Raw genomic sequence first — 27,620 nt, forward strand, 5'->3', positions numbered from 1 at the left:
AACAGAGACAACTTCAGAGTTTTGCACCATGAGTGAAAAGCAGGGGATGTATTTGGAATAACTAAAGAGAAACTAACCTTTATAAAAAAAATTGTGGGTGATGTATATAAAGCAAAGTGTTAAATGAACAGTCAGCAGCAGTTTGCAATATAAGTGTTCGTTATATAATATTCATGCTTAGTCACCAAACATAAAAAACATTTCAAATGATTCAATGACCCATAAAAAAAACTTTAATTAATGTTGCTGGTAGTTAAAAATATATGGCTTGCAATGCAGTCCCTGACTAAACTACAAGCATCAGTTGTGGAGTCTAGATTCTAGACTGTGACACATTTGTTACACACCATGTTTAGAATAAACAAGACACATCTATGTGCTGTATACAGCGAATTAACTACAAATAGAACAAATAGAAGGACACACTGTAGTACAATGTATTGTTAAAACTGAGCAAACAGGAAGGGACATGTTGCATTTTATAAGGGATGTCGTAATTAAGAGCATCATGTGAAGTGGTCCCCTTTAAGAGGCATCCAAGTATCGGCCGCTCACTTCCACTATGGAGACAGTAGTTGAAGCTGTCGGGTGCACAAGGCAGCACTCGTGCACCCCCTTAAAAGTAAGAACACTATTGACTTGCGGGGTTAGTGACTCCTGGAATTTTGGAGGTGCTGATGATGTCAGACGATGTTAGCGCTTTGTACTAGGATGCTGAGAGAATATTGCTCACTCGCTCCTGACACACTGGCAGTACAACATTGGCTTCAATGAGCTTCTGCTGTGGCACACAGTGTTAGGGTCTGTAAACGAGGTATGCTATGCTGTACTGGGATTATGAGATAAATGTGCTAAACATGTAAATGCATTTGAGCCGTTAGTGATCATTTTCTGGTCTTGTTCCATAGTTGACCTGCTAACTTGTGAGTATTATTTTAACATGTGATCTTCATTTTTAGCAAAAGTTTAATTTTTGATAATTGAGATGGGATCATTGAATTGAGCCCACACTTAACAGAGCAAGTATGACTGGCTACGTTTTAAATCGTTAGAGCTAAACGTAAGCATATATCAGAACAATTTTTAATAAACAACAGCTGGAAAAACAAACTTCTTAAAAACTTGAAAGAAAACAGGGGTTTTATCTAGAATGTCACTAGATAATTACAAATTTGCTTGTGATAGGACATTCATTATGTTTTAGAATAATTTTAAACATGATTTGTGTGCTCTCTATATTTTCTGTTGAATGCAATTCTTTGCTCATAGCTTTATGTAATGAAATAATATGCACAAGAGACATTTTATCTGGGTTTTTTTTTTATCCTTTTGGGAATTTGCTTTATTAAAAAACTTAGTGCAAATCTTTCTAGTTGTATAGTGAAAATATTATTGTTTTATCACACCAAGAAGAAAACACAATAACATGCTCTTGGGAAATCTGCTAAGAACGTAGCCTAGATACTGTTGTAAATTCTGTACTTTACAGAAGGAAAAATACAATTTCTAAATAGTAGACAATACTATGTACTATGGAAAGAAACATTTATATTCTCCTGTATAATCCGAGAAGTTCTTCCAAAGTGATTTATAGATTAAAAAAAAACAATATGTTTGAATATGTATTTATTTATTTTGCATTTCAAACTTGCTGCTTTTTATTAGTCATAATATCCACATTTTCTTTTTCAATTTAAGTACTTATCTCTATTTCTGTTTTAATAATCCTTTAAATGACTCATCTTTGATCCTGAGAAATGAACATTTAGGTGGTTATGCATTAAGGTGCAGGATATCCTACAAAATTGACAATCAATTGTCCTTTTTGGGGGGATCGGCTAAGATTCGGATCCATACCTAGGAATATTTTTCTTCAGACAGGGAGAAAAAAGGGTTATGCTAAACCACCAGGGGTTTGGTCAGGCAGAAGCAGGAACAAGTCTAATTAGGCACAAGTGATTGGTATTTAGGTGAAGAATAATACTATGCCCCATAAGAGAAGGCAGTGAGCTGTCATTTCCAGGGCTTCAGGGTCAAATCCTAACCATTATTTCTTGATGAGTTTGCAAGTTTTTTTGTATACATCTTCAAACAAGTAGGTGAGTCCCTTAACTTTTATAGTAGTGATGATTAGTATACATTATGAAAATGCCTTTTATATATATGATAATACCCAGGTTTATAGAGCTATCTTCCTAGAAAAACAAAATTTCAGACAAGTGATAACTGAAATGGCGTGCCTCCTGTGTTTAAAAGGAGGATCCTAACTCCAATTTGATTATATATTCTGTAGCTGTCTTCAAAGAATTACATAAGAGCATTGAGATGCATCCCACATAATGTAAGAATTAAGTTACATGAAGAATGTCTTAAATCCAGCAATGAGTGTCCCCTTATTTACCTTTGCAACTTCAGCGCCAGATTTTATAATTACAGTATGTTATTTTTCTACATTCACTATAATATTGGGCACAACATTTGCTAATTTCCATTCTTCTGGGACAACTCCCGTTAACAATGATTGCTTAAATAAATCAGTTAACGGTTTTGCTAGTAAACCACTAAGCTCTTTTAATATCTTGGGGTGTATCCCATCAGGCACCATCAATTCCTAAGTGTGGTCCCTTTCCTTCATTTTCACGTGTGAAAACAGAAAATGTTTTACTCTTATAACTTATTTGTCTCTTTCTGGCTAATCTGTTTATCTTTCTCAATCTGTTTTTTTTATAATTACCAAATGCTAACTTTTTTGGGGGGGGGTTGTTTTTGTTTTTTTACTATTTTGTCCACTTCTGTGGAGTACCACGGTGGTTTCTTCAATGCTCTTATTGACAATTTTCTGTTAACTTCAATGATTTTAAATAACCCCATTTCTCCAGGACACCATTTAAATGGCTCCAATCTGATAATGGCTCCTTAACACATATTCTCATTTTAGAAAAGTCCGTTTCTCTAAAATCTAAAACATTTGTTTTTGTGTGGGGTGTCAATTTTCTTACTTTAAACCACATAGAATGATGATCACTAGATCCCAAACGTTTACCTACAGTAATATTTGATACCAAATCTCCATTTATAAACACTAAATCCAACATGGCCTTCTTACAAACCGGCTCCTTAACTACTTGTATTGAAGATAATCCCAGTAGGGAATTTAGAATATCTGTACTCCTGGCACAACCAGCTACTTTGGTTTTCCAGTCACCCATGATTATAGCTTCCCCTTCAATGACATTTTAGCTATTTCCTCAATTAGTAGATTATCTAAATTTCCGAATTGTCCAGGCAGATTATAAATCACACCTACACAAATTACTGTACAAAACTAATCACATGTACTATACCTCAATTTTACTTACATATTTCATATGGAAAGGTGATTTGCACAAACTAGAGAGGGCAGAGGGATTTATGCCAATTGAATATATATATATATATAATTGTATATTTATAAAATTCCTATGAAGAGGACATTATACTTGAAATTATTATTATCCTGGTTCTTAGACCTCAACTATTGTTATCATGTATATAGCACCATCATATTCCTTAGCACTGTAAAATGGGTAAGCAGGACATAGCAAGTAGTGCCTCAGATAAAAACTTGGAACATATCATTATAATTTGTACATCCTTTTTTAATTACTACTGATATATACAACTATTATACTACACATATATATTATCATCATCTATGGTTAGTTTAAAAATGCAAATATACTAAATTAGATCAAATAGAATTACCATTTAGTCTTTATAAAATATCCAATTTCCTTTTTTTTCCTTTTAATGTTCTTTTCTTTGTGGTAGCTATTCTGTTGTCTTGCATATTGCTGGTTTTAGCAATGTGGTCTGGTTTGAAAGGAAAGTCTGTGTACAGCAGATATTATGAATCATTTTCTGTCTTCGTACAAAGGAATAAAGATTACAATCATGAATACCTTGATTGGCTTATGCATTCATGCATTATTGAGGTCATTGTACAACTCTTCAAAATGGGATAACATCAGAAACAATAAAATTCAAATTGGCTGCTGCTGCTGCAGTGGAAGCATCAGGGATGTTTTTCTGACATAAATAGGTGTTATGAGAAGAAGCAGCTGTTTAAGGAGATAAGACATCCTTGAGTTGCCTGTTACATTGTGTTTATGGTTGCAAAAAAAAAAAGTGACCACAAAAGCTACATTACTTCGAGATGTGTATCTAACTGTAAGACTGGACACTGTAATTTACTGTTATCTGTAATACATATTTATCAAGCTATCTTGGTTCAATGATCAACTTTTAGAGTTTGTAGGGCTCTTCATAGAATAACAAGTGCATGAAATATGACCCTCATTTTTGGAAACCAGCAGTATTGGTATGACTATAAAGAATTAGTGAAGGAAACTGAAGGATCTATTGTACAGAAGCTTGCATACCTGGTTTCACTCAGAGTATTAAGATGAAGAGCAACTTTCCTGCATCTCCAATATCTGGGCAGGAGAGCAACATTTAGTCATGTCCACTCCTTACTGAGGCTATGCCCACTCCTGCTTACTCGCCATTCCTTTCAAGTCAAGCTGGGGTTATATCCGCAATCCGCAATCCTCTCCGCTATGTCAATAAATGCTGTGATTGCAATATTGAATATAACATTATAATATTGAACAAAAGGTACCCAGACAGCCATATTGTAAAATGCACGGGAACTAACTGGCACAACGTAAATATAATGTGTCATACTTATCTGCAGTCCACCAAGTAATTCGCAATTTTTTTGGGATGACAAGTCCACCTTAACTTAGCAAGTAACCATTTTCTTTTTTGTATTACAAGATATTTGAAAGTGAAATACCTTTTTTGCTAGAAAGAATGAAAAGTACTTATATAATTATGGAGTTGACCTGGACTTTTTTTTTGTTTTGTTTCATACATAAATTCTCTGGAATTATTGCAAATAAGCTGTAATCAGCACACAATACCAAATACACCCCGCTGAAAACAAATCAGAAGATTTCATTATTTTTAAAGTACTGCTGATGAAAATAGGAAATAATGCAATAAGTGTATACTGAGTTGACTCATTCAGCGTTGCCGACTACATTAGAAAGTAAAATATATTCTGAAAAGATGGAGAATTTAGGCTTGAAGGCTGCGCATATCAAAACAATATACTAACCAACACTCTCAATGCCTGGTTTACAGTTCAAAAACAAATCATTCAGAACCATTCTGTCTTTCTTCTAAGCAGTAAGTCATACACAGTAGAAAGTATATTTCCCTAGTTTAGAAGTTTCTGCTTTTCAAGACCTCCTTAGCTTCAGGGGTTTCCTTTGCTATTTTTCTACTTTATTGGCCTCGGGCCTATTCCGACCTTGTCTTATGCCTTGCTAATCTAGTTATGTTGTTCCAAACAGAGAATTTCTTCCTTGATGTATTAATGTCAGCAAACTACCTCACTGTGGAGCAAAAAGCCAACTTGTTATTCTTCTGTCAATGCTGTTCATGCTGTCTAGACGACTTAAAACAGCTAGAAAAGAGCAGAAAATCCCTTACGTTAGGGGGATTCACTGCCATGCTAGCGTGCTGTTGTTTTGTTTTTTCTTTTAATGCCACCGTGATATATTATAAGAGTTGTTGTGGATCCTACATTGCTCTTCTTCTAATTAACATCTGATTAACATCAGAATCCTTCATCTAATTATTCATGTAGAATGTCTCAGTGTAGCTTAAGGTTCTTTACGCTGTATTTACCTAAAAGCACAGTACTTACCTAGAACAACTGCAATTACCGACCACTTCTATCTTCTTCAGTTCCGTTACTCATTAACTTCAGCGTTTGACAAATAAGAAAATGTGCCGTGACAAGCCTTATTATACGCAGAACAATTATGATAATTTTGTCCGTTTGCTGTACCTACGTTAGATATGCCGATGGCCATGCAACTGAGTTATATGTTCAATATTAAAAACCAAGGAAGGTCTTGTCTGCCACTTATTAAATAATACTTCAAAGTGTTATTGTGAAGAAAAATATTAATTTGTGCTTATTGCTTTTAGCTACTTTTATTGAAAATTCAGATTCGGTCAGAAGCCGGTCAACATTCATTGTAATTTTATCATATCTGCTTTGATGTGTAACTAGGAAACATAATGTTCTGCTGAACGTTCCATGGAAATATAAATACATTAATTAATAACTTATCATTAAATTGGTTCAGTGGTTGACTTTTGCACTTCAGCAACTTGTAGAGGTTAGTGAAAGTTCTAAGAGTATATACTACACAATATATATATTTAGTAGTTGCAGAGTTTTCTAAATGTTTCAAAATTGTATTTCTTTAAAATGATTTCTTATAAATTGTTGTTCTTCAGAAATTAGTATGTAATTCGAGCTCCTCCTATATATCATTCACTAAGGTTGTAATAAGGGTCATTTATAGAGGCAGATGCAGGAGTTTCATAAAATCATGTAAACATATATAAATAAGCAACATAGAAGTATAAATAAGCAACACAGAAACATAAATAAGAACCAAATGATCAATCAAATTTGACATTCAAACACATGCCTGTAATGTTGAACTTTTACTTGGGAACACTGCATTAAGCACCATCTCACATAAGATATGGAAATATGTGACAATTATTTTGAGTTATCTCATTTAACTAAGAAAGTCTAATAGAGGAGAAAAGGACAAAAGAAGAAAAAGTACCTTATTTTTTTTTATGTCAATAATGAAGAATAGTTATAGTGATATATCTATAGATATATATATATATATATTATTGTTATAAGATGATCCATTGCTGTTCCTTATGCTAGTTTTTAACTTAAGGATTGGGTACTATTGCTGCAACACAGACACTAAAGACTTCTAATTTATTAAAATGAGCTTTAATAAACATTATATATATACATTATATCACAAAGAGAACAAAGACATAAGGTTGACTTCCCCTATCTAACAAGATGAGTGGCTAAGCCACATACCACAACATATCCAAATTCACCTTCAGTGGAAACTCTGCTTTTCCTTAATTCTTCAGGACTAGATTCAGAATTCAGGGCCCTTGGAGCACCACACATCCAAACTGCAAAAACAGTTCCCGCAACTTTGATTCAGGAGCCGTTTCATTTTTGCTCTAGCCATAATTGTGAGCCTTCTCCAAAGCCTAGCCTAGGTCATGGACATATTGAAAACAGCATTTGGCAGGAAAATACAGTGCTTAGGGGACACCCGCATTGACACAATAAACATTTACTGTTTATACCCTTGGATTGTCTTTGATGCAGAAAGTAATATTGCATTCCTATTGTTCATTTTTATTTATTACAGATAAATTTGCAGAAGAAAATGAGAGTCACTGGTGTTATTACCCAAGGAGCAAAACGAATTGGAAGCCCAGAATACATCAAATCATACAAGATAGCATATAGTGATAATGGCAAGTCCTGGTCAACATATAAAATAAAACGAACCAATGAAGATATGGTAAGTAGTTTATTTCTGTGATTTATTCACTAATGTCCAATAGTTTTAAACACTAGGTAGATTTCACATACTTAAGCTTCAGAAGTTTAACATATTAATTTACTAAATAAGGATAATATTATTTATAATCCTCTCAATTTCTTGTGTTCTACTATGCATGGAAAGCAGATGCATATTATAAACATGTACAAAATAATGTCCTGGGTTTGGAAAGTGGAACATTTTTTTTCAACTTTTTTTATTTTTATAAAATCATACATTGCTTTAATGGCTAATTCAGTTACTACCTGTAGGGGAGTGTTGGCTAGGAGGGCAGGTGAGAATTGCCCCCTAGGGTGGTTTGATTTAAGGACTTTGTACCACTATTACATACTAACCTAATTATTTTATGTTGTTTCATGCATCATAAAGACTCTTATCTAGTAAATGTGTTTTTAGGTTGCTTTATTAGTGGGCCATTTGGAGGGACTTGCCCTTCATGGTCAATGTTGTAAGCCCTACCCTTGACACCTGTATTACCTAGGCTCATCATGCCTTTTTCTTAATTATATATATATATATATATATATATATATATATAATTATGTGGCACTATGGTGTCAACAGTGATCAGAATGTATTACCTCTTACGACTTTATAGCATGAGCCAAAGACGTAATGGTGACTATGGATTAGTGACTTTGGAATGTACAAAGAAACTAGTTTCACAATGTGAGCAGTTAAATTAGTATCCCATGAATAATAGGTGTGATTAAAGAGAGATTGCACAAAGCAACTCATAACCTAGATTAGGACCATAAAAACAATGACCTACCTACTTGTATATTCATGCAAACAAAGTTCAACTATACTAAAAAAAGTAAACTGGTTTTATTCAAGCTTTTTTAGAAGCTTTTGATGATAGTATTTTAAATCATGAAACAACTGAATAAAATACCAATTTATATTCCCAGGTTTTCCGGGGAAATGTGGACAACAACACCCCATATGCCAATTCTTTTACCCCTCCAATTGAAGCGCAGTACATACGTTTATACCCACAAGTGTGCAGAAGGCACTGTACACTCCGAATGGAACTTCTTGGTTGTGAATTATCAGGTTAGTCAATCTAATTTAAATATATTTGATTACTGTATAATCTCATCCCAAATAGAAATAAAACATTTTACAAATGCTAGAAAATATATATATATATATATATATATATATATATATATATATATCAGAAAAATGACTGAAATCACTGAAGTTGACAGATCACCTATATTTATTTTGTCTGATATTAAAAAAATACAAGCAGTTATATTAACTATGTTTATTTTGGAAATCTTTTTCTTTAAGATGTGTTACACTGTCAGAATTATTATAGGAATATACTAACAACTTGATGATAAACCCTCATACGCTTTTTTCCCCTTTTTTCCATTAACCAAGTAATAGCTTAATGTTTCATGCAATACCTTTCATGCACTACCATCCGCTGCAAAGGACATTCCATTTTTTTTATATACAAAATGAGAAACTATTGCTATTTAATGCTCTTCGGGATGAGAAAATGGATATGTGACCTTATTTCATTGACCTTCTAGGAAAGTTGAGTGGATGGAAAGCAAAAGTGTGACCTTTTGTCACACATTATCTTGAACATATTTCTTCTAAAATAGTAAAGAAATTCAATTTTATACATTTGTGTTTTATGGACAAATGGTGAATCCATTTCCTGGTGTTTTTTTATGGCTGCTATTATTCTATAAGTACCAGTGACTGAGTTCAAGTATGATAGAGTAAAACAATTTGTGTTAAAATATAATTTTTTTTCAGGGACTCACCAAAATGTGTCACGATTGAAAACCAAGAGTGTTAATCTTAGCATTTCCAGGGTATTAGAGTTTTCAAACAGAACGCCTAATAAAGAAACTTGGCCAAATTAGCTTCATGTTGTCTCTCATCTCTGAAACCTAATTTCAAAGCTGTCCATTTTATCAGTGATGGGCAGTCTAAGTTAATTGGTTTTGTGCTTTGTTTCTATTTTCAAAGTCATGGCACTTTACCACAAAGTCAGCACTGCGTTGTATCCTAACGCAAAGCAACGGAGCTGGTTTCTCTTCCACTTGTAACGTTTGTGCATTCAGTGCACATACTTTGTTCTAAAATGGTGTGAGGCGCAAACAGAATAAATATTGTTTACTCCATTTCTATTGTATGTGATAAAGCCTGGAAATGAAATGGTAGTTAAGATTCCAATTTATCCACACTTGGTGTGGAATATAACAAGGCAGAATAAACTGGTTTTATTTCATATTATTTATTGCGAGGTTGGTTGCTATTCTGAAAATAGAGTCATGAACCTAAATAAACGCTATTTCTTTTAAATAAATTCTATGGCAGCTAACATTTACTCATTAACCGAATGATAAAAAAAGAAAAATGCATGCACGAGCCATCAATATGTTGTGTACAACAAATTGACATAAGTCTGCCAACTAGTTAGATAATTGTCACTTTATCTGTATAAACCCGCAAAAAAGAGCAGTAACAGTAGCTTCCAATTGCGGGTTACAAATACATCTTGTTATAGTTGTGAAATTCCTATACACTAAGCTAAACAGTCCATATATTAATAGTCTTCAAATGTTCCTTGTCTGGAACCACGATGGTACGTCAGCAAATATCTATCCAATCATGAAAAGAATATATTATTTATTTCCAAACCGCAGTGCAAGCTACCATTACCTTATGATAATCAAGCATGTATTCCTCACTCCAGCTCCTTCCTCTCTAGGCGAGCAGCTCTGTGTCGGAGATCTGGAGTCACACGTTCCTCTGCCATCAGCTTCTTCCAGATTTACATTCTTATCTGCTCAATGGAAAATCTTTTTATATTTTGTTTTATCCCATTCATAGGATCATGTCTTCTTCTTTATAGCTCAAGCAGCTTGTCCCGTGTGAGACCAGCCTGTGCCCTTATTACTCGTTCCTGGTTGCTATACTAGAAAAGTCATATTTTAAGTGATATTTCCTGATGGGGTTTCATTTGGCCTAACCTTCTAAATAGGTTATGTTGTAAAAAAAATAATTTCTAATCTTGTATGTATAAAATAATACAATAAACATGAAGTTCAGCTTTAGAACGATTAAGTTTCAGGTAGCATTGTGACACCCATGAAGAAATATTAGAAAGCAGAAGTTACCTTTTGCTTTTGCAGAGAGCAAGTCATTGGATACTTTTGTTAGAGCCATTTCAGTGGAGTAAATGGATCTAAAACCAGACTGTACAGGGTCAAGGAAGGAAATGGAGGTGAGGCAGTTACTACGGTGACTATACACAACCCATTCAAGCAACTTAGAAGTAAAAGGAAGCAACGAGATGAGACGGTATAAGTCAGACAGATGTGATCTAAGGAAGGATAAATTAGAGCATGCTTGAAGGTATAGTTCAAGAGGATAGAAAAAGATTAAATAGGTGGGTTGAGTGAAGCATGAATTTGTAGTGAGTAAAGTATTTGATGGATTTGCATTTTCTGAAGTAGTGTTCAGCAGTGCAGCAGCACTTCTGAAGAAAGCATGTCATGTTTCTATGCCATGGTCGACATTTTAGTTGTCAGGGTAGCGTAGGGTAACAGGGATTATGCTGTCAAGAGATGAGGCAAATGTATACAGTGTTGTTATAAAGAGAGAGGAAAGGCTCAATATGGAAGGTAAGAGAGGTTCCAGTGAGTCTGACAGTTGGGTAAGGGTATTATCCGGCACTGGCCAATGAATATGAGGTGAGAGCTGCATTGTTGTTTTGTTAGGGGTTAGTACTGGAGAAAAAGTTAAAAGGTGGTGGTCAGAAGGAAAGGAGAGATAGAAAAATTTGATAGAGAGCATGATCTGGAAAAATAAGATCAAGCGAGCATCTATTGCATTTTACTACATGCAAATATGTGCATACAATCTTGTTAATTGTTTCATATAGTGCTGTTTTCTTTTAAAGAGCTCCCATTGTTGCATAGTATAATGTTTTCAGGCAGATTCATATAAGCCATGTGTTCCACCTGTGTTTTCTTACTGCTTTTGACTAGACAAACACTCATTGTGTGTCTTCACTTGAGTTGTCAGGAGAGCTTGTAGTTTCAACTCCCTCACTTTTCCTACAAACTCTACTTACAATTCCCCCTTTAGCGAATAAACCCCTGTATCTATACAATAGACACACACACTTACAAGGTAAAGTTTATGTAAGAACAAGCCTAATCAACATTGCCATAAAGACTCGGTGTGGCATGACATGACTGACAACAATAGCAGCCTCCAGATGTCCAGATCACGGGAATTTTTTAATATTTTAAAAGGAAAAAGAAAAATGAGCTTAAAACTGATTTTTTTTTATTGACTTTTTATTTTTCAAGGAGAAAAATATGTTTCCATGAGACTTCTCCTTTAAATGTTTACCTTCTTCTTGTTGCTGCACATCTATTCTGACAGTGGACAGGTGGCCTATGGCTGGAAAAGGATTCAGGGAACATTGTAGCAGCTATAGTTTGACAGCAGCTGTTGTGAGAAATGTAGTTGGAGTGATAATGAGGCTTTACGGTATTCCATCTAGTATAGTTATACATGTATAGGTTGTGGCGGCTGCCCATCTAATTTGAGTTGCTTCTTGTGAGACTGGAATATACAGGAATTATGTTGATCACATTTATATTTGTGATTTTTTATTTTTTTTTACTTTTTCCTATTTGGAAAATATTTGGTTGTATATTTTAAATAGTTAACAAACACATAATAATAGGATTGGTGAAAATTATATAAAAATGCACTGGTTTTAAAATCCAATCCTTCTAAATTAAATTTGGATTTAATTTTAGAATTTATATTCTCAACATGTCCCATTTTTGTTGCATGTATTCAAGATACTAAAGCATCTGGTTTCTTCTTGCATCATCATATATTTTTTTTGCTCCTTTTCCACTCTTTTTGGACCGAAATGCATTCTTGATATGGAGTTTTTTTAGAGACACAAACTCATTTCAATATTAATCTCAATACTGCTAAACCCACCATTATTATATTGAGAATGAAATTAACAAGAAGCTTTGATAACATTTTAGTAACTTGTTTAACTAAACTAAATAGGCTTTCTTACACATCTTTCCACATATAGTATTCCTGGACTCATAATGTTGTCATGGTGAAAAATACATCTTTATAGACAAATCTGCTTCTTACAAGGGCATAATGAAGGTCCCTTTTGAGGGACCTTATTAACTGTGGTCCATAAGAGAGCCCCCTATGATGTGTACTTTGTATTCCTTATTTTTTACCACTGTCTTTTGCCACTGGCTTATTTTTCAACAGTTTCTACTTGGCATCTAGTATTTATCCAATATAAAATATAATTGCACATAAATGAAGTCAGGGTGCACAACGTTCTACGAAAATAGCCATTTTAACAAAGTTTCAACAAAGTTACCAGGAAACGTTGTATGTTGTATCGCTACATTGATCTCTAATGCAATTCCAAATACCTGATTTATTTTCATACCTGTACACTTTTTTTTAAAATTAAAATTTTTTGTTTATTTTGTTCATACCTGAACACTGTACAACACAGAAAGATCTGTCTATTTTTTTTACCTTTCATATAAGCATAAGCATATTTCTTAAGATACATGAATATCTTCATTCATACACATACACTTTCTACTTTCTGAAATGTGCATTTGCTACAGGGCCTTTCAGTATTTGTTTTACTGTCAATTAAATTTTCCTTTTGTTAGCATGTCACGTTTTGTTATACAAATTTTCTGGCATCCCTCTATCTTTACTTGACAATTTCACTTGGTGATCCTATCAACTCTTTTGGCTAAACAAAACCTGAACAGTTTTGTAAATGTAGTAGCTGCAATTCCTCATTCGGGGAACTTTTCCATATATTTTATTCTAAAGTATTTCCTGAAGCCTAGCTCCAACACTGACATGCACATGAGTGCACACGTTTCTCAGAAATTCTCATGGACACGCAAATGTTGCTCAGGAAAAAAAATCAATTAGTCACCAGGAATAGCAAGTTGATATCTGTCATCCTTATATGACTTTGGGTAAATGTCATAATTTTCCAGGTATGCTCTTTGCACTAATTGTGTCTTGATTACTGTTTTTAACATAAGATATTTAAATGTTCAGATAAAGAAACCTAATGGAATCGACTTACAAAAAAAACAACTTTTTTTTTGCTCCTTTAAGTACCAGTCTTGATAGTGTCTGATATTTACATTTGGAACTAAGCTTCTGCTTATATTATAGTTATACCCTTAAGTGAAATATCTTAAAATTGATGTGACAAAATGTCAACTAATCAATCATTCTTTTCTCTGGTGGAATCACCATGTTGCATATTTTGTCCCCAATTTATCTATTGAATGACAACTGGAACTTCATTTTTCGATTAACACAAAAAGCTGAGGGCAGAATGTATCAGTGTCACTGCTAATGTCACTGAAGCATTGACTGACCCTCCCTTGCCAAGAGTATTGTAACATGCTAACATCAGCTTATCATGACTGCAGTTTTTATGATCTTCACTCTATTTAAGTTTAATATATATTATGTTTTAATGAATGTGCGACCATCTACCCAGGCATTGGCTTGTATTTGCCCCTAAGTTTTCTATCTATCTATCTATTTTTCTATCTATCTATCTATCTAATCTATCTAGTAGTAGTTTATATGAGTGACTGAAAAATGTAACTGTCTTCAAAGATTGAAGTTTCACCTTGGAACCTCCTTGATCATAACTATATCTGCAGATATAATACAACAGCATGGGGTAGAACAGACTACCCCAAACACAGTTTTCACGCAAAATGATACATAAAAAGTATAGTAATTTTGTAATTTTTTATGTCCTATAAGATAACTGAATATTCTTACATCCTGTAATATTGCACACCATGTCACATTGTACATCACTAATATCCTTTGGAATTATTTAGTTGAAGTCATGATAACAGTTTGTTTTTGTTATCGTGCCCTTGTTTAGACTTTCCATGCTATTTTTCCATAATTATTATTTTTCGATAATTATTATTGCAAGGTTATGTAGTGGATGGGGATGAGCAGATTCTTTACATCTTATTATAGACTGAACATAGATTAGGGATTTGAAGATGTATTCTGTAGATGCATAATCAGAAAATCACCAAGGTCAGTATTTTGTTTATATAAAATTCACAGAATTGAATCACCACAAATTCACTGAAAACTGATGTGCTTAGATAAAATTCAGTAATGAGGAACATCTGCAAGCTTTATCTCAATGTTTTCTTTTCACATATCAAATGTTCATTCATGCCTTGAGACGAAGTACCAAGCAGAATTGAGAAAGGTAAACATTTGGTTCAGCATCTCACCTTTTAGGTGCAAAGTAAAAAAAAAAGGCTAATCACCAAATAACAAGGAAAAAATCAAGACATAAAGAACAACAAATAACTCATCACAATTAATTGGTACAACAATTGTATGTCCATTCTATTGTTCTGAGATTTTCCTCCCTCTTACATACATTACCTATACATGATCTGGCATGATCTTTCCTTGGTTTGTCTAAAGACTGTAGTACAGCGGGCAATTCCTTTCAAGGGATCCATGTATAAAGTAGATATAGAGGCAAAAGGTGATCATTGTTAACCTTATTTGCATGCGTCTACCCAGAAACCCTTTTGGCTTGTCTGGTGGATGTAGATTAGTGTTTAATAATGTTTCCACTACCCTATATGTTTGTGTAAACCATGAATCTAATAAAAATGCATTGATACTTGCCACTTATCTGAATTACTATGGGATATATTTATCCACATGACTTCTTTCCATTTTATCTGAATTAGTCTTTAATTAGAACAAGTATGAATGGTAGCGACATCTAAGATGTGAAAACTTGCTGTTTGGAATACTTAAAGACTGACAATGGGAAATACAATCTACATCTATAGTTCTCTGCTTTTCTCTACTAGGGAATACTTCTCAATTGTGTTGGACATTACAGTAGTCCTTGCCATCTGAAATGACCAGAAAATAAAACATAGATACAATAATAGCTTGATATCACCTTGATGTGTCATAGAGACCACAGATTGCCTAAGTTCAATAGCATGACTTATTATGTGGTAAATTCTCTTGATGCTTTTTATAATCCATTTTTTACATAAAAATTTTACTTTGCACCTAAAAGGTGAGATGCTGAACCAAATGTTTACCTTTCTCAATTCCGCTTGGTACTTCGTCTCAAGGCATGAATGAACATTTGATATGTGAAAAGAAAACATTGAGATAAAGCTTGCAGATGTTCCTCATTACTGAATGAGGAACATGAATTTCAGTGAATTTGTGGTGATTCAATTCTGTGAATTTTATATAACAAAATACTGACCTTGGTGATTTTCTGATTATGCATTGTGACAGTGAACAGGGCATTGTGGTGGATAACATGTACATTTCCCACAAAATACTGCAGTGCAATGTATTCGATAACCCCAGGGAGAATGTTTTGTTACCAGCAAAGTAATGGTAATGTTGTAGTTATGTTTGGGTCCCTGGGGTGGAGCATTTGGAGAGAAGGGAGGGCCAGTGCTCCACTCCACAGTTTACTTGCAGCAGGTGATGCAGCCAGTCCAGGAGTTCTGGTTCAGAGATTTACTCACCTGTTACCAATGAGCAGCAGGGGGCTGCTACAAAAAGGAGCCCTGTAAGTTAGTCAGGTGAGAAGCATACAAGCAGTGAGTGAGACTGCATTTTCTCCTAAACAAATCTGCTGAACGGTTCCTAAACGAAAAAGGTCTGTGCTAAATGTTTTTTGTTGGTAGCGGGTAAGCCGTCCAACGATAGTTAGTTTGTTTGTCAGTAAGTGCTCAGAGAGCAAGGCTTTTCTTTTTGTTTGTTTTATTTATGTTTGTTTACAGACCTTTTAATAAAAAGGACTACAATTCTAAAAATAATTCAGCCTTATGTGGTATTTCAAACCTTAAGACTGTGTGGTTACATGATCCCAGCTCACATATGGTGGAGAATGCAGGCGCCACATTGATAGTCTGGAAAAGGAAACAATACCACAAAACATAAGCATGGAGGATGTTATTAAGGCTTTACTACAGGCAGCAGCCACACAGCAACAAGCTACAACTGCCCAGCAAGAAAATATTACAGTCTTGCAGCAACTGGTGCTTGCACAGAAAGAGGAGCAACAAAATGTTACTCGTGCCATGCAGCAGGAGATCCAGGGCTTATCTGAGAGGCTGGCCAGGTATACTGCAGAAGTGCCACATAATTCTAAGACTCTGGGAGTGAGTAACTATTTGCAAAAGATGGTGGCTACAGATGATGTAGAGGCTTACCTGATGGCTTTTGAAAGGACAGCTGAAAGAGAACATTGGCCTGAATCTGAATGGGCAAGCCATTTAGCACCGTTCCTGAGTGGAGAGCCTCAAAAGGCATATTATGATTTGGAGCCTGCAGAAGCCTGTGACTACGGTAAGCTGAAAGCAGAAATTTTGGCCCGCCTGGGAGTCACGATAGCGGTTCGGGCCCAGAGATTTCACTCCTGGACTTATAATCAAGACAAAGCGGTACGGTCACAAATGTTTGATTTAATACATCTGGCCAGGAAATGGTTACAGCCAGAGGTTAACTCATCTAGCCACATCGTGGAACAGCTTGTGATGGACCGGTTCCTGAGAGGATTGCCTGTTTCCCTAAGGCGGTGGGTCAGCCAGAGTGATCCTAAAACTGCTGATGAACTAGTTGCCTTGGTGGAACGGTATGTGACAGCTGGAGAATTTTTGCAACTCCCTAACCAGGAGAGACTTAGGACCCCGAAGATCCAGAGTCCCAGTAAATTGGGTAAGACTGATCCAGGGAAAAGGGGGTCTCGGGAGGAGCAGATGGGGTTTTACAACCCTAGGGACACTACAGCAAAAGGCAGGAATTTTGTGAGGCTGGAAGAGACCACACCATCCTCAAGAATAATGCCTAATTATACAATTAAGTGTTTTCAGTGCAAAGAATATGGACATATTGCAAAAGACTGTCCTGAGAATGTTGTTGCAATGGAATGTAATGTTGGCGATCAGTGGGGTGCTTATTCACTTTTCTCTCGCTCCGTATATACTGTCACACAAAATGAGTGTCTGAAGGGCCATCCCTGGTGTACTTTAAAGGTAGAGGGAAAAGAAGTAAATGCTTTACTAGATTCGGGGAGTATGGTTACACTTCTAGACCAGAGTCTGTTAAAAAACACTCCAATAGATGACTCCCAGAATCTAGAGGTTGCCTGTATACATGGGGACATACACCAGTACCCCACTGCTGAGGTGATTATTGAAATGCAAAGTGGTACTGTAAATCATAGAGTTGGTCTAGTCAACAGATTAGTCCATGAAATGATAGTTGGCAGGGATTTTCCTTATTTTTTGACTTTATGGACAACTGCTGAAACGGTTAACTCAGTACCAGTAGAGGGCGCTGTTAGTGACTTTCCCTTTTCAGATTTATTGGGGGATGACTTGGACAGAGAAGCTGCTGCTAGGAACAAGCCTTCAACCCCTAGTGAAACCCTAGTGGGGAGTAACACTGAGCAGAGTGAGGCAGGTCCTTCTAATATCACGGAGCCTGATGTAGAATTGACTGACCTAGAAGGTAACCTGGGTAACTTCAGAGCTGCACAGTGGGAGGACCCCACTTTATCTGGGGTAAGAAACCAGATCACTATGAGGAATGGGACCCCTGTTAATCCTGGAAAAACCCTGACTTATCCATATTTTGAGGTAGACAATGATTTACTGTATAGAGTTGAGAAATTAGAGGCGGTTAAACAACTATTGGTACCCCAGGCATACCGACACACAGTATTAAATCTTGCACACAGCCATATTCTCGGAGGGCACCTAGGGGTTGAAAAAACAAAAGAGAGAATCCTCAGGAGGTTTTATTGGCCAGGTGTAATGGCGTCAATTACAAATTATTGTTCCTCCTGTCCTGATTGCCAGTTAACTGCCCCTTTTACAGCGTACCGTAGTCCATTAGTGCCCTTACCTATTATAGAGGTTCCATTTGAACGAATTGCTATGGACTTTGTGGGCCCTCTTGTAAAATCTGCCAGAGGACACCAGTACATATTGGTAATAGTAGACTATGCTACGCGTTACCCTGAAGCAATACCTATGCGTACAACTTCAGCAAAAGCTATTGCTAAGGAACTAATGTCCATGTTCAGCCGGGTTGGGATTCCCAAGGAAATACTGACAGACCAGGGAACTCCATTCATGTCCCGAGTTACAAAAGAATTATGTAATCTCCTTCGTATAAAGCAATTGAAAACCTCGGTATATCACCCACAAACAGATGGTTTGGTGGAAAGATTCAATAAAACCCTAAAGTCTATGCTTAAAAAAGCCATTGATAAAGATGGGAAAAACTGGGACTGCCTTTTGCCTTATTTAATGTTTGCTATTAGAGAAGTCCCTCAAGCCTCTACTGGGTTTTCTCCTTTTGAACTCTTGTATGGTAGACACCCTAGGGGATTGCTAGATATAGCCAAAGAGACTTGGGAACATGAGTCTACACCACACAAGAGCATCATAGAGCATGTAAATCAGATGCAGGAACGGATGACAGCCATTATGCCCATTGTTAGAGAACACATGAAGAATGCTCAACAACGTCAGCAGACTAGCTACAATAAAAATGCCAGAGTCCGCACGTTTAAACCAGGAGATAGAGTGCTAGTTTTGGTTCCTACTGTAGAGAACAAATTCCTAGCAACGTGGCATGGACCTTATGAAGTCATTGAGAAAGTGGGAGTAGTGAATTATAAAGTAAGACAGCCTGGAAGACAAAAGGAGGTACAAATTTACCACGTGAATCTACTTAAGCCATGGAAAGAAAGAGAAGTGCTTGTGACCATAGAAGCATCAAACCTCCCTCCAAAGGATAATGACCCTGCCGTCATTATATCTGAAACCCTGACTATACATCAGAAGAGGGAGGTAAAAGACTTTATTAGTTTAAATAAAGATGTTTTCTCCACAGTTCCAGGGAGAACTGCTGTAATAAAGCATGATATTGTCACTGAACCGGGAAAAAGGATCCATCTTAAGCCGTATAGAATACCAGAAGCTCGTAGAGAAGCAATCAAAGCAGAGGTGAAGAAAATGTTGGACCTTGGGGTAATCGAAGAATCCCAAAGTGACTGGTGTAGCCCAATTGTGCTTGTACCAAAGCCTGATGGTACAATCAGATTTTGCAATGATTACCGGAAACTTAACACAATATCCAAGTTTGATGCATATCCCATGCCGAGGGTTGACGAACTTGTGGAAAGACTTGGGAAAGCCCGGTATCTCACCACTCTGGATCTAACCAAAGGCTATTGGCAAGTGCCCCTCACAGAGCGGGCAAAGGAAATTACTGCTTTTTCTACTCCAGATGGACTTTTTCAATATAAAGTGTTACCTTTTGGTTTACATGGGGCTCCAGCAACATTTCAAAGAATGATGGACCGAATCCTAAAACCACATACCCTTTACGCAGCGGCTTACTTGGATGATGTGGTTATACACAGTGAAGATTGGGAGTCTCACTTACCAAAAGTGCAGGCCGTCCTTAATTCCATACGAAATGCTGGCCTGACGGCAAACCCTAGTAAGTGTACTATTGGCCTAGAGGAGGCTAAGTATCTAGGGTATTCCATTGGGAGAGGGTTAGTCAAGCCACAACTTGCTAAAATTGAAGCCATACGGAATTGGCCACGGCCATTGACTAAGAAACAGGTCAGAACATTCCTTGGTCTTATTGGCTATTACAGGAGATTTATTTCGAACTTTGCAACTATAGCTGGTCCCTTAACTGATCTCACAAAAGCTAAAGCCCCTGTCATGGTGAAGTGGTCCCCTGAAGCTGAACAAGCATTTCAAAGTCTCAAGGAAGCTATTTGCATTCAACCTGTACTGGTCACACCGAATTTCTCAAAGGAATTCATCCTACAAACCGATGCATCTGATGTAGGATTGGGAGCAGTGCTTTCCCAGATAACTCAAGATGAAGAGCACCCAATCTTGTACCTAAGTAGGAAACTTCAACCCAGAGAAAAGAATTATTCCATAGTGGAGAAGGAATGTTTAGCTATTAAATGGGCCGTTGAAACTCTGAAATACTATTTGTTGGGCAGAAGGTTTAAGCTAGTGACCGATCACGCACCACTAACTTGGATGAGTCAAAACAAGGAGAAAAATAGCAGAGTTACACGTTGGTTCCTTAGTTTACAACCCTATCATTTCTCGTTAGAGCACAGGGCAGGCTCTAAACAGGGTAATGCTGATGGTCTTTCACGTAAACATTGACTTATGACCGTGGTCGCTCACCCCACAAGGTTTGAGCTGGGGGGGAGGATGTGTGACAGTGAACAGGGCATTGTGGTGGATAACATGTACATTTCCCACAAAATACTGCAGTGCAATGTATTCGATAACCCCAGGGAGAATGTTTTGTTACCAGCAAAGTAATGGTAATGTTGTAGTTATGTTTGGGTCCCTGGGGTGGAGCATTTGGAGAGAAGGGAGGGCCAGTGCTCCACTCCACAGTTTACTTGCAGCAGGTGATGCAGCCAGTCCAGGAGTTCTGGTTCAGAGATTTACTCACCTGTTACCAATGAGCAGCAGGGGGCTGCTACAAAAAGGAGCCCTGTAAGTTAGTCAGGTGAGAAGCATACAAGCAGTGAGTGAGACTGCATTTTCTCCTAAACAAATCTGCTGAACGGTTCCTAAACGAAAAAGGTCTGTGCTAAATGTTTTTTGTTGGTAGCGGGTAAGCCGTCCAACGATAGTTAGTTTGTTTGTCAGTAAGTGCTCAGAGAGCAAGGCTTTTCTTTTTGTTTGTTTTATTTATGTTTGTTTACAGACCTTTTAATAAAAAGGACTACAATTCTAAAAATAATTCAGCCTTATGTGGTATTTCAAACCTTAAGACTGTGTGGTTACATGATCCCAGCTCACAGCATCTACAGAATACATCTTCAAATCCCTAATCTATGTTCAGTCTATAATAGGATGTAAAGATTCTGCTCATCCCCATCCACTACATAACCTTGCAATAATAATTATCGAAAATAATAATTATGGAAAAATAGCATGGAAAGTCTAAACAAGGGCACGATAACAAAAACAAACTGTTATCATGACTTCAACAAAATAATTCCAAAGGATATTAGTGATGTACAATGTTACATGGTGTGCAATATTACAGGATGTAAGAATATTCAGTTATCTTATAGGACATAAAAAATTACAAAATTACTATACTTTTTATGTATCATTTTGCGTGAAAACTGTGTTTGGGGTAGTCTGTTCTACTCCATGCTGTTGTATTATATCTGCAGATATAGTTATGATCAAGGAGGTTCCAAGGTGAAACTTCAATCTTTGAAGATAGTTACATTTTTCAGTCACTCATATAAACTACTACTAGATAGATAGATAGATAGATAGATAGATAGATAGAAAACTTAGGGGCAAATACAAGCCAATGCCTGGGTAGATGGTCGCACATTAATTAAAACATAATATATATTAAACTTAAATAGAGTGAAGATCATAAAAACTGCAGTCATGAATAGCTGATGTTAGCATGTTACAATACCAGACAGCGCATTTTATGAGTGGAGACAATAGGACATAAACGGCATCCTCACTTAGAGATTTTAATTTCTCATCTGTGCCGTGATACTCCTTATCAAATATGGGTGTTCTATTGATAAACTCAGGTATATATTTATTAAATATGATTATATTTTATTTTATTTATTTTTCACAGATTTTAGTTTCTCAAATGCTAGCGTTATATATGTTATACATTGCATAATATAAATAACTTGATGATGGTGATAATGATATTAGTAGGTTAATCAATAACATTTAATATATACAAAGACAAATAAAATATCATGTCAGTAAAATTGATACATTGATACATTTTCTATGTTCCATCTCCTCTATGATTCATCATATAAGGGAACTTTCCATTCTTACAGAAAGGGTTAACAATAGAGACTGGCATTTCTAAGAGACATTTAATAATGTATTGTGTGCCACAGTCCACTCTTTTCTTTCACCTACAGGTCCCAAAGTCAGCAAAGGAAATAATAAGGTACCAAAAATAAAGCTAATAACAGTGTAAACATATTTGACAGCTCTTTCATGTCACTTCACATATATCTAAAAAACATGCACAAAGCAAAAAGAGTCATGGCTGCAATTTTTACCAAAATGAGTTACAAGCTCCCCAGAGTATGACCTTTAATCCTACTGCAGCTCCACCATCTATGCAATGTATTGATGTAGTGACTTACAAGACTTGAACTTCCAAGAAAATTCTGAAATATGGCAGATCTCTTGGAAATCATGATTAGAAAAGCATAATAGTATTGTGAGAGTAAGAAAGGAGCAGTAGGAGGTAGAAAGGTAGAAATGCTTTAGGTGAACTGTAATAAAATCAAAATATCATATACGATAGAAGACCTTAAAATATATCACTATTGTGTTAAATGTAGTGAATATAATTAAAGCTGTTTTGCAGTTCTAGCAATTCGAGCCAGCCTCTTGCACAGGCAGGGGTTAGTGGGGTCATATAATGCAGTGTTATGTGTGTCTAAGTGTTAGAGCGAGTGTGTATGTTGTGTGTAATATTTTCTTACAACATAAAAAATACATAGCCCACCAACCTTTCTCGGTTTTGTGGCATTTAAATATTTTTGTACATGACTAAATGTAATATTGATTTGCTCAGAGACAATATTGTTCCATTCCACACATAATCAGTGTGCATTAGAAAAAAATCTAATCCACAGATCTCATTACAGCATTAGACACACCGATTAGTTTATAAAACATCTGTTTTGACCCGTAACACTTTTTTATTGCTTCTTGTAATGGATGGCTACCACAGTATACACTAGGGGCTCTGCCGTTATTTAATTGGATGAGTTCTTAATGTGACTTTCAAATAATGTGTGTGATTTAGAAACACATAATTACTTTTAAATAAGTGCACAGTGGATGCTCAGGCAAAAGGCTAGAGCGTATATTGCAACACACGCTATGTTAAGGAGTCAAAGTGATTGCATTCTTTTAAATTTTCTTGTGCTCTTTTTCACACTTGATATATACTCTTAGCGAAAGCACAGTTTGTGTTTTTTAATTTAATGCTGTATATTGGCTATCTATGGGATGTTAAGTGAAATCACCTGTTTTGATTCCTAAAACAAGAATCAAAAAAATTGCAAAGCCAAAGAAAAGACCATGAGTCTTGCTCTTGGGTTTTAATTATTTAGATTAATGATTTCAATTGCTTTTTGAATGATTAGTAGTCAAACAATGATTTATTCTATGTAGTAACAGCACTCTGGTTAATATTATTGAATGGAAAAAAAACATAATTATTACTCAAGCAATAACATTAACCGTATTACTCTATGAATAAAATGGAGATTGTATAGATCTTTTTGAAGTCAAAATATGTGTAATATTCACTTTAGCAAAAAAACCAAACTCTAAATAATACATAGAAACATAGATAGAGGCCGCAGAAAAGAACCAATTGGCCCATCCAGTCTGTCATTGTCAAATCACTTTTTCTTTTTAAATTCATTAGGCTAGCTTCTTGAATTACTCATTTGTGATAGAGGGCCTCTGCCATGTACACTTGCTTATTTCCCTCACCCACTATTTTCCATGCAGAAGATGTGTTTGGCCTAACACATCTCCTGACAAGTATTCCTACCATCAATCAGCTCCAGCAGTGGGTTGGCAAATGTCAAAACTATAGTCAAAGGTGGCCTTGCATGCACAAAAGTGGAAAACACTTCCATTGAATTCAATGGGAGCTCTTTCCTGATACTGATTGCTTCATGCAGGCAATCAGTGGAATGAATCATTGGAGGCGGGAGCTGCAGCTTTATTTACCTTTTAAAAGAATGCATATTTAAGTACTTTAATATACACTCTTTTATTGGTGATACTGTTATGTACATTAACTGTCGATTTAATATTAGCTTTTGCATGTGTAAATAGTTGTATACATATGCAAACGCATGTATGGCAAACATGTGGCCACCTTAGTTTATTTTGAGACTCTTGATGTATATCTGATGTCCATAAGGCATTCTGGAGCTTACCAGTCTTGCATTGCCTTGAGAAGACCTTGTAGAGCCCACATGAGTCAGTTAAATTTTACATATGAATTTTGTAAGTAGTGTAAACTGTGATCTAGTGTTTATGATAAAGAACAGATGCATATTTTTTTTATATTGCAGTTCTTTATATCGGTCTTTATATCTGGTCATTTTATTCTTATTTATGTATTATATATTATAGTTGTATAACTTCTAATCAAGATATCATGTCATCTTAGCACACAAGGGTTTTTCTGTTCTTAGATATCAATTGTGCTTTTGTTATGTGTTTTTAAGCATTGATTAGTTCTTTGTTTGTATGGAAATGTAGATAGGCTTCACATCTGTAGTTAATGATTTTCCAATAGGAACACACAGCAAACAGAAAATAATACAATTTACTGGAAATTATTCTCAACAACCTATTAAGTAAGCTTCTGCTATACTTCCACAAAATTAGCTCATTTTCATTTCAGCCTTTTCCTGAGGTGATTATGATTAAGACATTTTAAATTCCCAATCTTTGATTTTTTTAAAAACAAAAAAGTAAAATACTCAGACAATATATATAAATATATAAACGCCTCCACACAGCTGAAGAAGGTATTCTGAAACGCGTCCTGTCTTTTATTTTGGTGCTCGCCTGGCCAGGCATAAGACTCTCTCAGTGGTGAATTTTTCTCTTCTATGTATTATCCCTAGTTGGGGTTGAAGGAATTATAGTGTTTTTTTTTCTTTTTTACATATATTTTGATTATTTATATATATTGTCTGAATACTTTTGCTATTTTATTATATATCATTTATTGGTATTTTTTTATGCATTTCTGGATTGTGCTATATATGTATGTTTTTTTCTTTGTATTTATTAAAATATTTGTTTTTAATACGGATCTTAGCGCTGTCTTTTGAATTTATTTTTCTGCTTTTATAGGTTTTCCCTATTTCTTGGGGAGTCTTTTATTGTCAAGACTAGCTGCTTTTCTTTATATTGGTTACTAATTACTTTTTATACAAAAGCCCTATATCCCCTCCTCCGTATATGGCCGGTAATTATAATTATAATTGAAATTATATTATTCACATATAATTATTATTAATTGGTGTGGGATTTTTTTTTCTCTCTTTTTTCTCACAAAATATTTCTTTCACACTAAATTAAGCGCTGTATTATATGTTTTTTGCTGTTTTGATTTACAAAAAAGCATACTTTATTTTTTTTGCATTCTGCTCGCCTGTTGGAATAAAACCGCTATTTTTCCCCAACACGATATCCAGTTGTATCTTCAACATGAAACACCTTTTGTGTAAGTCATTGTTCTCATCAGTCGAACTTGATATTTTTTTAGGTTGCTCTGAACCACTAGGAATGAAATCAGGACATGTACAAGATTACCAAGTAACAGCTTCAAGTGTTTTCAGGACCTTGAACATGGATATGTTCACATGGGAGCCAAGGAAGGCGCGATTAGATAGACAAGGCAAAGTGAATGCATGGACTTCTGGAAGAAATGACCAATCACAGTGGCTACAGGTACATAGCTTATACATATTTCCTTTATGTCGCAAGCTGTGATAACAGTGGAGATCAAGTCCAATCGGTCTGAAGCACACAAGTTCTAGTCAGCAACTGCTTTGGTTACATTCATTTCTATGCAAATTCTTTTTTGGCATTTACTTTACTTTTGCATAGCTAGTTTCACACATGTTGCCTACCCAGTTCTTCTTTTATTGGCTATAGTTTGCTAATCTGTATTTTAGAGATGTATATATTTTTTGCATTTTATTTTATCTCTCAAAATGAACTCAGTATAGGAAAATTTTATACATATCTGACGCAAGGTTCTTCCAGAAAGAAGTCTGAGCTCAGGCAAAGTATATAAATATGTGTTCCACGGGATATCTCTTCAATGTGGGTAAATAACTAGTTATATTTGAAAAACTGTCAAGTAGCTACCATGTCATTTTCAGTAAGGCAGTTATTATGTACATAGTCACAAAGTCTTTAAGTAAATGTTAAGCTTCCAACATTATGCTTTGTAATACATTTTTTTTTCATTTAATAGCTGTAATGTTTAATGTTATTAACAGAAAATTATATCCCACCAGTGGAAAAACTGGTTTACTAGCGATTTTATAATTATGCTTTCCCAAAATGCCAAAGGAGAAACATATATCTTTATATTGCATGTAATGCGAATTACTGTGGAATTCTACATATATTAGTAGATATTAAAAACATCATGATAGGGCTAAAACGAGAATGCATTTTTACAATCCTTCAAATTTAAAGGCAGTAGTCGAACTATACCACATATTTGTACATATCCTGACAAGGTAGAAAGGAATTCTTATTGCTCTGTTTCTCGAAATGTTTAATCTAGTTTGATATCATTGTCCGCTGTATCATAGAGCTGGGTTTCATTGTTTAGAATGGCACTGTTGCAGAAGGAGAGGTTTGCTGTCGTAATCTAGTATGATTTTCAAATCGTATGTTGGTTCAAAAAAGTACAAGTCGGAGGTCCAGGTTTTTATCTTTTTTTAACTTTACGGAAGATAGATTCATTCTGGTACCCTTTATCAAAGGTGTTGGTTAAAACAAAACATCCTTTTTGCCCCCTTCTGTAAAAGTAACTGCTGGTGTTGATGTTTGGGAAATATTTATCTTTGTTTTTTATTGTTGTATACCAATAGTGATAAAAGTTTTTGGTAAATCAATATAACAGTGGGCATTAAAAGTCACGCTTTTGTTTTCTATCTTCTCCCTTCTCTTCTCTCTTCATCGTCTATCTTCTATCTTCATTCTGCTGTCCCAAATTGTGGCAATGTGGTGATGTCTCTCCCCCATCCTTCAATCGGGAGAGAAGACATGACCTAAAATGCCATCATTAATAATAAAAGTATTTTTTATTCCATCTTACGTGGAACAGAAAAAAGATATTTAT

General features: G+C 35.4%; 1 protein-coding gene across 1 annotated transcript in view; it reads left to right on the forward strand.

Annotated features, from left to right (window-relative positions):
* LOC149303055 (EGF-like repeat and discoidin I-like domain-containing protein 3) overlaps nucleotides 1-27,620 on the forward strand; it is a 168,901-nt gene that overhangs the window by 114,771 nt on the left and 26,510 nt on the right. Inside the window, exons 8-10 of the mRNA XM_089481815.1 lie at nucleotides 7,323-7,478; nucleotides 8,432-8,576; nucleotides 26,025-26,209. Coding sequence (XP_089337941.1) covers nucleotides 7,323-7,478; nucleotides 8,432-8,576; nucleotides 26,025-26,209 — 486 coding nt within the window. The remainder of the gene's footprint in view (nucleotides 1-7,322; nucleotides 7,479-8,431; nucleotides 8,577-26,024; nucleotides 26,210-27,620) is intronic.

This window comes from Sceloporus occidentalis, unplaced genomic scaffold (assembly GCF_023333645.1).
Source record: "Sceloporus occidentalis isolate IW3139 unplaced genomic scaffold, rSceOcc1.0.p SCAF_16, whole genome shotgun sequence".
NCBI classification, from domain to species: domain Eukaryota; kingdom Metazoa; phylum Chordata; class Lepidosauria; order Squamata; family Phrynosomatidae; genus Sceloporus; species Sceloporus occidentalis.